We start from the raw sequence: 13000 nt of genomic DNA on the forward strand, positions 1-13000 counted from the left end.
ATATCATCAACGTAGATTAATACATATGTAGAAATATTGTTGTAATTGTTAGTGAGCAGAGAAGAATCACATTTTTTGGCATATTGCAGAAAAAGTGGGAGTAAGACCATCATTACCAAGACATAGGAGCTTGTTTAAGACCATAAAGTGCTTTATTTAGCAAAAATACAGGATTGGTGCATAAAGCTTGAGATTGTACCATGAATATCTCTTTATGCAAATATCTATTAAGGAAAATATTATTTATATCAATCTTTATGTATGTTCCATCCATAGGTATGAGCAAGTGTTAATATAATTCAAATAGTTACCAACTTCACAATTAGTGAAAATGTCTCTATGACATTAAAGCCTTGTTGATGAATGCCTTTGACAACAAGTTGGACTTTGTATTTGTTAACATTGCCATCAGGGTTTTCTTTCACACGAAAGACACATTTGCACCCTATTATTTTTCGATTAGGCGGACACAAACTTAGAGGTTCCAATGAAGATATAGAGAGACATTGACCATTTCCCATTCAAACTTAATCAAATCTTGTGTGATTGTTGCTTTGAAGAAAGTTATGTCTCCTCGATAATCTTATTGTAGCCATGTGAACAACATTTGTCCTACATTAACCAACTTTGGTAATCTTCAATCATGATATGAAAATCGCCATTTATTTTAGATGCGTATTTAATTACAACCAATGGATTTACAATAAATTGATGAATTTTGTGTGTGGTGGTTATGGCTTAAACGTGTTGATTCCATGGAAGGAAGTTCTTGTCATCTAATTGGATGGACAAAGAGTGTAAAAGTAACCGATGTCGTTGTCGACGATGGTAGAGCAATCAGAGTAGCCATAGTTGAACTTGAGTCAAACATAATTTCAGGCATTAGAAAGAAAAACTCTTACAATTGAGAGAAATAGAATTGTTTAAAGTGTGTATTCATTCAATTGAGTAACAATAATAATATTTATACTATGTCAAATAAAGTGAGTAACTTGAGTTCAAAATAACTAGCTATCTAATTGACTGATTGACAATTGCATGTGTACATTCTAGTAGAAGAAAAAATCGAATAATCAATCCTATTTAAATTACGAAAGATCAGATTAATTTGATAATGTATTCAAGCTGACTGAAACTGGATTGTGAACATTCCTAACATAAATTATTTTGAAGTGACAATCATTAATTTTAGGCTTAATTTATATTGTGCAAAGGTGGAGACGTTTGACCACCTTTTCTTTCAGTGCCCTTTTGCTAGGTCGTTGTGAACATGACTTTAAGATGTGCTACAACAACCCATTGATTTACCATCACCTACTTGCCTACTCTCGATCCTAGAGCAAAGTTGGAGTAGTCAACTCAAGGACACACTCACCTTAGCCTTACTACACATAATCTAGGTAATATGGTCTAGTAGAAACAATGCATGTTTTAAGGAGCTAATGACTCCTCTCCCTTAAGTTATTTCTTCAATCATTGCGATAGTTTCTTTATTAAGCTCTACGTCTAGTGGTAACATCTCTCTTCTGGGATGATATTCTAATTTTGAAGCATTTTTTTTTGCTCTTATTCACTTGCCCAAGCTGCTTGTTATGAAGCAAGTTGATTGGCATATGCTTCTCGTGGCTTCATCAAATGCAACACAACTGGTGGTGCAAAGGGCTCCCCCAGGCATGCTACGTGTGGTGGGTGGCATATTTTGGGATATTATTAGCACTTTCTTATGAGGTTTTTTGATATGAACCCAGAGGGATGAATTCTTTTTACGGATCTATCTAGGTTGGAAAGTTCATAATTAAGAAATTAAAAGAAAAAAATATGGATTGAGGTAAGAAATGGAAGAACAACGCCACAATCCCTAAAGATTGATAAGTTGAGGAAGATTCGTCACTTTGAATTAGGAAATTCAAGGATAAGAATCAAAAGTAATTCCTAAGAATTTAGAGAGAGAAAATTCTCTCAATTGGAAAAATATCCAAATTATGAATAATTCATTTTTTTTCCTTCCTCCTGGGTCGAAGACATCTCGCTTGTATCCATTTCTAGCTTCACCTGTTGGTAAGTTATTAATCATCAACGAAACAAATAAAATCTCTTCAAACTCATAACCACAAACGTACTCAATGAATAGGAATTGAATCCCATTCAAGTGGCAACTTTGGAAAATAGTAACTTCAAACAACAAATCAACTCCATTTTTCAAGTGCAAGGTCTCTTGAATTTTATTTTGAAAGGTGGACTGAATGTATAAAGGTGCATTAGGAATGATGTTGACATGCTTCTTCAAACAAGAAAACTTGCCCTCCTGTTCCTGAAAATTTGACACATCAAAAGAAGAAAATGTAATGTTAGAGTTGTCATCTTCCTCTCTATGTATCTCATCTTCTGCTCTCCTCTTCTCTTCTCTTTCTTTTTCTATCTTTATTTTCAATTTCAGTTGATCCTCATGTACAGTGTCGGATGATAGACATATCAACTTAATCCTTCGTCCACCATGCACAAAAAAAATAGAAAGTCGTTCAGGATTTGTAATTTTATTATACAGCCATGACCTCCCTAATAACATATGGCATGTCTCCATGGGGGCAATATCACAAAGAACTTCATCTTCATATTTTTCAATAGAGAATTTAATCGTTACTTGTACATTTGTAGTGGGCAGACATAATTTCTCAACCGCCCTGCTGCTCATGACATTTCTGAAATTGAATTCATCTACTGCGACCAAGAACAGAGAGTCGTCAACCAAACATCTTGTATAGTAAATTTCCATTTCCATTCCAAACCCAGAGCTGAAGCTCTGATACCAAATGATATGAATCAATCGATTATAAGGAAGGCACCACAAATACGATTATTTGATAAGCCAAGAAAGATCGCCACAAGAATTGGAGAATTCTTGATAAGATCAGTTGATGCAAGGAAGAACCCTAGTAGAGCTAAAACTCACAAAAAAAATATAATCTGAATAATCTGTCCCTTTTCTCAATTCCCAAAATGTTTAATACAACTTTAGTTTGAGTTTGCCTCATCTGGAAGTAAATAAAGAAAATTAAAATACTAATATCCCAACAGAAGCTAATATGCCCAAGTGGTTTGATGAAAACATTATAAGCTTAAGGTCTTGGTTTCAAATCTTGAAATGTAGCAGTTTATTATTTTTAATACTTCCTTTTACAAAAAAAAACTAACACAACTTTAAAACTTAAAACATAAAAAGATAATAATAATAAAATAAAAACTAAACAAAATTAACACAACTTTAAAACTTAAGACAAAAAGATAATAATAATAAAATAAAAACTAAATCTTCCAGTTGGCCTCCTAGCTCTCCAAGCAAGCTATGCATGTAATAAGTCTAGCCTCCTCCATGTGTTGAGTCGATTGTTGGGTCTCTAGCAAATGGGCCACTTTGTGCTGCAATGCCTCTTGGGTTTTTTTTAAGCATCCCTCTAGTCATAGGCCCACCTAAGATTTGAATTGGATCTTGATCTTTATCCTCTTCGTCGTGGACTTGGGCCTTCTGATCATGGGCCTCTTGAGTTTGGGCTTTTATGTCCACATCATTTTTCCTCTTATATTGGCATTACAACAACTCTTTAAGTTGAGCTTGTTGTGATCATGATGACCACTGAACATGCGCATGATGTAGGATGGAATAACTTGAAGGTGGAGTGTGATTCTAAATTAGCTTTAGCTACTTTCCAGGAGACTAGTTTGGTTCCTTGGGACATTCGTAAACATTGGCAAAAATGTATTCATCTCAACTCATATATGCATCTTCTTACGGTGCACATTTTTAAAGAAGGGAATCAAAGTGTGGATAAACTAGTGGGTTATGGTCTTGCTAGTCATTTAGACTATGTTTGGTGGGATGTTTTACCTATTTTTTCTTGCATGAATTTTTTGTGTGCAAGCAATGTAGATTGTCCTCCTATAAGTTTTGTTGATTTTTCTTGTGAGTTTTGACCTAGTCCCATTGTACTTTTGCTCCTTTTCTTTTTGCTTTTTAATAATATTCTCATGGTTGGAAAATGATTGGTAGGTTTGGAGGTGGAGGTGTCGATGTTGTTGGGATGTTTTTATCTTATAATGATGTCTGCATATCATAACCTTTATATATATATATATATATATATATATATATATATAAAATTTAGGTTTAATTTGACTAATGACAATTTGAGAACTTAATTATATATGTGCTCAAGACCAAGTGATTGTGTTATTATGTGACACATGATAACTAAACTTGTCTGCACATAAGAATACAAACATGAATTGGGTTAGTAGTGATAGCTTTACCACCGCAAGATCATTATACCTACATTAATTTCCTTCTCTGATCACCTCCAAAATGCTAACACCTCTTGAAAACTATAATAGCCTGGACACATTGAAATTAGAGGAATCCCAAGATTGTATAGTAGAGGATGACTTAAGGAAATTAATTTGTACTACCTATACCAATTAGATGCATCTACTTTTCGGTAGTTCATCATATAAGAACTCTATAATTAAGCGTACTTGACATGAAACAATTTAGGGATGGGTGACCTTCTTAAAAATTTCCTAAAAAGTGTGCGAGTGAAAACAAAATAGACAAAAGCCTTGTATTGGTTTGTGGGGTTAGTCATTGATTCTAAAGGTGGACGAGGATATCAAAAAGGGCTATCCATGGAGGATTTTGACCAGTGAAGGATTTTGACCAACGAAGAGTTATGTAAAATATCACTGTGTGAAGTGTTGAGGAGTGGAATCATTGAGACGTTAAATTTGAGGAGTGTTACAAATGGTACCAAAGCAGGTCATCTCTCCTAGTACGGTGTGATTTGGGGACGAACTAAAGGGGAAGTTGGTGGGCTTGTTATAGCTATGACACATCGAAATGAGAGGGATCCAGTGATTATATAGTTGAGAATGAATTAAGAGAATTAATTTTTATTACCTATACCAACAAGATGCATTTACTTTTCGGTAGTTCATCACATGAGAACTTCACAATTAAGCGTGTTTGACTTGGAACAATTTAGGGATAAATGATCTTTTGTGAAATTTTCTAGAAAGTGTGCAAGTGATGACAAAACATGCTAAAAAGTCTTGTGTTGATTTGTGGGGTCAGTTGTTGATTCTAGAGGCGAATGGACATCTCACAAAGGGTTACCTATGGAGGGTTTTTTCCGATGAAAGGTTTTGACCAATGAGGAGTTATGTGAAGTATCATGGAAACCGTTGAGATGTCAAATCCGAGGGGTGTTACAAAGACAACTCAACATCTTACTTTTTTCTCTATAATTAATTTTATACATTAATTACAACTATTGTTGTTTCGTAAGATTTTTGGTTGCTTTCATGTCACTCGCTGATCCATGCATATTGTCATCAATGATCATTTATTGAATAAGAAAAGGTGGATGAGGATATCAAAAAGGGCTATCCATGGAGGGTTTTGACCAGTGAAGGATTTTGACCAACAAAGAGTTATGTAAAATATCATCGTGTGAAGTGTTGAGGAGTGAAATCATTGAGAAGTTAAATTTGAGGAGTGTTACAAATGGTACCAAAGCAGGTCATCTCTCCTAGTACGGTGTGATTTGGGGACGAACTAAAGGGGAAGTTGGCAGGCTTGTTATAGCTAGGACACATCAAAATGAGAGGGATCCAAGGATTGTATAGTTGAGAATGACTTAAGAGAATTAATTTTTATTACCTATACCAACAAGATGCATTTACTTTTCGGTAGCTCATCATATAAGAACTTCACAATTGAGCGTGTTTGACTTGGAACAATTTAGGGATAAATGATCTTTTGTGAAATTTTCTAGAAAGTGTGCAAGTGATGACAAAATATGCTAAAAATTCTTGTGTTGGTTTGTGAGGCCAGTCGTTGATTCTAAAGACGGATGGACATCTCACAAAGAGTTACCTATGGAGGGTTTTGTCCGATGAAAGGTTTTGATCAATGAGGAGTTATGTGAAGTATCGTGGACACCGTTGAGACGTGAAATCCGAGGGGTGTTACAAAGATAACTCAACATCTTACTTTTTTCTCTATAATTAATTTTATACATTAATTACAACTATTGTTTCGTAAGATTTTTGGTTGCTTTCATGTCACTCGCTGATCCATGCATATTTTCATCAATGATCATTTATTGAATAAGAAAAGGTGGACGAGGATATCAAAAAGGGCTACCATGGAGGGTATTGACCAGTGAAGAATTTTGACCAACAAAGTGTTATGTAAAATATCACCGTGTGAAGTGTTGAGGAGTGAAATCATTGAGAAGTTAAATTTGAGGAGTGTTACAAATGGTACCAAAGCAGGTCATCTCTCCTAGTACGGTGTGATTTGGGGACGAACTAAAGGGGAAGTTGGTAGGCTTGTTATAGCTAGGACACATCGAAATGAGAGGGATCCAAAGATTGTATAGTTGAGAATGACTTAAGAGAATTAATTTTTATTACCTATACCAACAAGATGCATTTACTTTTCGGTATCTCATCATATAAGAACTTCACAATTAAGCGTGTTTGACTTGGAACAATTTAGGGATAAATGATCTTTTGTGAAATTTTCTAGAAAGTGCAAGTGATGACAAAATATGCTAAAAATTCTTGTGTTGGTTTGTGGGGCCAGTTGTTGATTCTAGAGGCGGATGGATATCTCACAAAGGATTACTTATGGAGAGTTTTGTCTGATGAAAGGTTTTGACCAACAAGGAGTTATGTAAAGTATCGTGGAAACCGTTTAGATGTCAAATTCGAGGGATGTTACAAAGACAACTCAACATCTTACTTTTTTCTCTATAATTAATTTTATACATTAATTACAACTATTGTTGTTTCATAAGATTTTTGGTTGCTTTCATGACACTTGCTGATCCATGCATATTGTCATCAATGATCATTTATTGAATAAGAAAAGAGACAAAAATAATAAGATTTGAAAAAATAAAAATTAACCATACCAAAATCTCTTAAATTTATAAGATACGATATATATATATATATATATATATATATATATATATATATATATATATATATATATATATAAAAGTTAATCAACTATACACTGTTAGTGTAAAGTTTTTTTACACTAATAACCAATCATATCTTTTAATAGTGACATGTCAGTTACTTATTTAATGAAATAATAATAAAATAAATAACTTTAAAAGATATGATTGGTTTCCAGTTTTACTAGCAATGTATAGATGATTAACTATATATACATGAGTGAATAAGATATTTCTTAGAGAATTTAGGAGAATTTCTTGTATAAATAGTCTATTAAAAAAAAAAGCATATAAAAACATAGGAAGGGTGGTTGAGATTTTTTTCGTGAATCATTAATTTGTTTTTACACTAAACCGAAATTATTTAAAACAAACACCTTTACGTTATGAAACAAGGCTTTTATGAAGAGACTTTTAATTTGAGTATCTATGATTTTTGTACATGCACAAGATATGATACTTTGCACTCATAGAATGCAAATTGAGTTAGCACATCCACAACTTTAAGCACATTCGTTTACTTGCTACCCCGGCCATGGTTAGAGACAAAAGGTCAAAAGTAGCGTATATTGTTGAATCATGATATCATGCTGCAAGAGGGTGGGGTAGGGAAATCTGAAGTATGAACATGCATGCTCAATGTCAAAGTCTTCCATGTTCATGCCTTCTTAGAAAAGAATGCCTAATCTCAACAAACACATTTTTTGGCAAAACGTTAAACTAACTGCCTACCTAATAAATGCCACTAATGTATTCATAAATTCAGCACAAACACAAGATGAGAACGGAATTTAGCTGTCATGATGCCGCGCATCTTCTTCAAAATTAACAGATAATTTTCAACTTTTTTTATTTTATAATTTTTATCTACTGATTCAGTTCATGTAAAAGTATCTCTAATCCTTATCGATCTATAGTTCTCAATTAAAGAATACAAGTATCGAATAATTTATATTAACAATTTTCAATTTTAATTTTTTTAATATTTTAGATTACGTTATTTTCATCTAATAAAAAATATTATAGAGAAAAGTTGTATAACTCTATGTACAATTAGGTGAAGTTTGGTAATGATATAATTTTGAACGTACATTAAATTTATAATATCTTGCATTTGCTAGAAAAAGTAACATATTGAAGATTGATTCAAGGGTTATGTACTTTTTTAGGATAAGAATTATATATGTGGTACATATCGATGATTGATTAAGGATTATATGTTTTTTTAGGATAAAGATTATATTCATTTGGTTTGTTTCAAATAATGTAGAGATCTAATTTTATGCAAAAAAAAATAAATAAATAAAATCTGTTAAGTAGGATTCTCTTCTAGGGAGGATATTTATAATCCTAAGCAAATAATGGCATGAGTAATAATATGTACGAAGTTATGGTATGTTTTGAGAGAGAAAAAAAATTCAAACACTAGTTTTCTGAAAATAAATACTTTAAACCAAGAAGCATTTTGATTAATGGTATATATTAAAATAAACTTAATCCAGCATCATCACAAGTAGATCAAGATCTTATCCTCTACAAGATTTATATAATTTACAAAAAAAAAAAGTAAAATTATTTCTGTACCATTATCTTCAATCAGTGGTCTTACCCCACATTTTTTGCTATGGATATGTTCGTGATTGGGTCTCACAGTCTCCACGCGGCCACGCCTTATATTCCATTAGCATCATCGAGGCATCAGGCCCACAAGATCCCGTGAGTACCCAAAAATAAATAAAATAATATATCTTTTAATAATTTTTTAAAATATTATTAATTTTTATCGATCAGTAATCATTTGTTAATGAGAACTAAATCCAATATTATTTAAACAAATGACCTTTGGATAAAAAAAAATATTTTAAGAATTAACTAAAACTAGTGCAATATTTTTGACCCTTTTCCATTTTTTTTTTAAAGATCCATGTGTTTGATACTAAGTGAATCAAAAAGATAATTATTTGAGAATGAAAAAAAAAAATTAACTAGGGTGCTTAGGCTTATTTATTATTAATTGAGATAATGAGAATCCCATATGCAACTAATGAAAGTTTGATAATTGGGAAAGTGGGAAGAATCAGAACATAAATTAGGAAAATTCCAAGGGTGCGTCTGTCCTATACCTGACACCGCCAAATCCAATCTCGAAAAATTCCAATCCTAAATCGTGTTCACACTAGCACCGTTACCTTGTTCTTACGTCATCCTTCGTTGTTCCTCTTTTCTTCAAATTAATCATTTCTCATTACTAAGGTTATCATCTATAATTATTTCGACTACAGGATTAATTGAATAAAAAAGGATTAGAATAGTTAAAAATATAAAGATCTAGATTCAATCTTTATTGTAATTATTTTTGTAATCTTTTTTATTTAAAAAAAAAATCTATAATTATTTCACAACATCTATTTCCTTTCCTTCCATTAATGTTGATAGTGATTAAACATACAAATACTAATAGAGATATTTATTGTATATTCATTCAAACATAATATAAAAGTATTCAAACATATATAAATACTTCTTATAATCATAATTATAATTATAATTATGATAGATTGTAGTGTAAACACTTGTACTTTTTTTACATCTCCAACTAACTAAATTTTTTTCTTAGGTTTGTCATTTAAAAGGACTGTCACAAAAGTCAACAATATTTTCTTATATACGACAATTTCTAATCAGCTTAATGTATTAACTGAAAAAAATTCACAACATTAATGCATTTTGATTGAATTCATTTTGTTTTCAACTTTTTATCTTGTATTCAAATACACAATAGAAAATATTTATGAATAGGACAAAAAAAAATATATATATATATAATACCAGAGTTTTTTTATTTTTTTTATTTTTATAATTATAGTATATATTTTATCTTAATAATCATGGTTGGTTAAACTACTTCGGGAGTGTGAAGGTAAGTTTTAACACTAGTGTGACCATTTTTATAGAAAATTATTTCTATATTACTCTAAATAATATCATTAGAGTTATGCAGGAAGATAAAAAAGAAATTACATAAAAGTTAAGAGTAAAATGGATGATAAACTTTAAAGAAAGATACACTTATACAATCCTATTAGATGTCAATCAATGGATATTTTTTATCCATGTGTTAAAATCATATTATTTTTAAAAAATATTAATTCTATTTAATAAAATCTTTCAACCACTTTATTTTTAGGGTATTTTTGGGTTTCTCTAAGTTCATCTGACAATTTTACAGACAAAAAATTGGGCTTAATTTACTTTTGTTTTCAATAATTGTTTTTATATTGTAAGAGAAATCCTAAAGTTTATGAAATAAAACAAGCACCACCTAAAAATAATAATAAAATTTAGGGTGATTAAGTTTTAGACACAAGCTTTTGATTTCATTTGTATATACTTTAATGGATCCGTGAATTAAACAAATGCAAGGAAAACCGGAAAGTCCAAAGCCCCGTCTTACGCTAATAATCGATTATTTAATGAGTTAAACAACAGTGGCATCTCCTCACTCATTATTTTCCTCAAACTTCAATCTACGCGTTCACACCATACCACGCGTTCACACCATACCACGCGTTCACACCTCAAAACATATATAATATCATCATAGTATAAAATAAAATACTAATTCACACCAAACCAAAACTCAACGCAAAGAGACACAATAACAACATAACACAACACAAGCCTCCTAAGACTTGGTGTACTTGCCAAATTGTGTTGTGTTCCCTCACAACCACAATTTCTTTCTCTCTTCGTGTTTCGTTTTGTCTTTATGAAACTCCCAACAACGTTTGCAGACCCTGAATCCCTCTCTTACCTTTACACCTTGCTCCAATCTTCCTTCGATCAAATGAACCACCCCAACAGTGATAACAACAACAGCAACAACAACGCTGCTTCCACCACCGGCAGAAAGCGCCGCAGAAAAAACCAAGACGATGATGACGATGAGGATGATGGTTCATCCAACAACCAAGAGGAACAAGGAAGCAACACCAAGAGGAGCAAGAAGAAGAAGGAGGAACTAAAGGGTATCCTCACTTCGATTCTGTTGTTGGATGAGCAAGAGAAGATGGAGCAGCAACACAACAACAAGGTCTCTGAGGAGGAGAAGTTTTCGTTGGAGACGAATCACAGGAAGAAAACCAAGGCCATGCTTCAGTATTATGAGAATCTGGACGAGTACTACAGCCACGTGGAGGAGTCCGAGAGGGTGAAGAGAAAGAAGTCACGTGGCATGGCACGTGCGGTGGCGGTTGCGGCGTGTGAGAGGGAGGGGGAGGGTGCGGTTGAAGGGGTGAAATCGGGTGTGGGGGGTTCGCAGAGAAGGTTGTGGGTGAAGGACCGTTCAGGGGCGTGGTGGGATGAGTGTAACAAAGAGGGTTTTCCCGAGGAAGAGTTTAGGAAGGCTTTTAGGATGGGAAGGGAAACTTTTGACATGATATGTGAGGAGTTGAATTCTGCTATTGTGAAGGAAGACACCACTTTGAGGAATGCTATTCCTGTGAGGCAAAGGGTGGCGGTTTGTTTGTGGAGGTTGGCCACTGGTGACCCTCTTAGGATTGTGTCAAAGAGGTTTGGTTTGGGGATATCAACTTGTCATAAACTTGTTCTTGAGGTTTGCACTGCTATTAAAACTGTGCTTATGCCTAAGTACTTGCAGTGGCCTGATGAGGGTGCATTGAGGAGGGTGAAGAGTGAGTTTGAGGGTGTTTCAGGGATTCCAAATGTGGTGGGGTCTATGTATACTTCTCATGTGCCTATTATTGCTCCTAAGATTAGTGTGGCTGCTTATTTCAACAAGAGGCACACTGAGAGGAACCAGAAGACTTCTTATAGTATAACTGTTCAGGGGGTGGTGGATCATAGAGGGGTGTTCACTGATGTGTGCATTGGTTGGCCTGGCTCAATGCCTGATGATCAGGTGTTGGAAAAGAGTGCCCTTTTTCAAAGGGCTAATGGGGGGCTTCTGAAGGGTTTGTGGATTGTGGGGAGTTCAGGGTACCCTTTGATGGATTGGGTTTTGGTGCCTTATAGTCAGCAGAATCTCACTTGGACTCAGCATGCTTTCAATGAGAAGATTGGGGAGGTTCAGAGGGTGGCTAGGGAGGCTTTTGCAAGGTTGAAAGGGAGGTGGTGTTGTTTGCAGAAGAGGACCGAGGTGAAGCTGCAGGACTTGCCTGTTGTGCTAGGGGCTTGTTGTGTGTTGCATAATATTTGTGAGTTGAAGGGGGAGAAGATGGACCCTGAGCTGAAGGTTGATTTGGTGGATGATGAGATGGTGCCTGAGGTTGTTTTGAGGTCAATGAGCTCCATGAAGGCTAGGGATGCAATTGCTCATAATCTTCTGCATCATGGCTTGGCTGGAACTTCTTTTGTTTAACTGAAAAGGTTGTGTTTGATAGCTAATGGTGTATGTATACCATTTTGCTTCTTGAGGTCATGATTCTTTTGCTTGTTTACAATTACATGGTGTTTATTGAAGTCATAGGTCATTGTTTGTTGAAGGGGCTTTGTATGTAAAAGATGTATTGGCCCTTTCAACAGATATGTGATGATAGTCTGCACAGGGTTAGATCCTGAATTTGTAAACCCAATTCCATACTTCAATTGCCAAATAAGAGATTGAATAGTAAAATTAGGACATTCTTTTGTAGCATTTCTTTTCTTCCTTGGACTCTGTTGGTAACTTGTGATTTTGTAATATCATATTCTTGACCTATGTTGTTTTTATGCTTATATACAAAGTTTGTGGATTCTTACACACCAGTTACAATAATTGGAAGCTGGTATTCTTAAAGGGTAGATGTCAACCTTACCTTCCCAAGCAGAGAGACTGTTTTCTGGATTTGAATCCATGACCTAAGCATAAGCATTAGTGTAAGTATTTGACAGAGCTTATGAAAATAACTTATGATAACAACTTGAAACCTATATGGAAACAATTTAACCGTATTTCCTCTTCGACTATAGAAATAACT

At 33.8% G+C, this 13000-nt stretch overlaps 1 protein-coding gene across 1 annotated transcript; it reads left to right on the top strand.

The window, feature by feature from the left end:
* Positions 1-10632: 10632 nt before the first annotated feature.
* Positions 10633-12678, top strand: LOC109816011 (nuclease). The gene has a single exon (XM_020380859.3). It carries the CDS (start codon positions 10792-10794, stop codon positions 12400-12402), a length of 1611 nt encoding a protein of 536 aa, XP_020236448.1. The 5' UTR covers positions 10633-10791; the 3' UTR covers positions 12403-12678.
* The last annotated feature ends 322 nt before the right edge of the window (positions 12679-13000 follow it).

This window comes from Cajanus cajan, chromosome 9 (genome assembly GCF_000230855.2).
Source record: "Cajanus cajan strain Asha chromosome 9, NIPB_CcT2T_4, whole genome shotgun sequence".
In the NCBI taxonomy this organism is placed as follows: Eukaryota; Viridiplantae; Streptophyta; class Magnoliopsida; order Fabales; family Fabaceae; genus Cajanus; species Cajanus cajan.

What these genes read in the sequence shown, in the direction of transcription:
- LOC109816011 (XM_020380859.3), top strand. Translation starts at nt 10,792, where the DNA reads ATGAAACTCCCAACAACGTTTGCAGACCCTGAATCCCTCTCTTACCTT.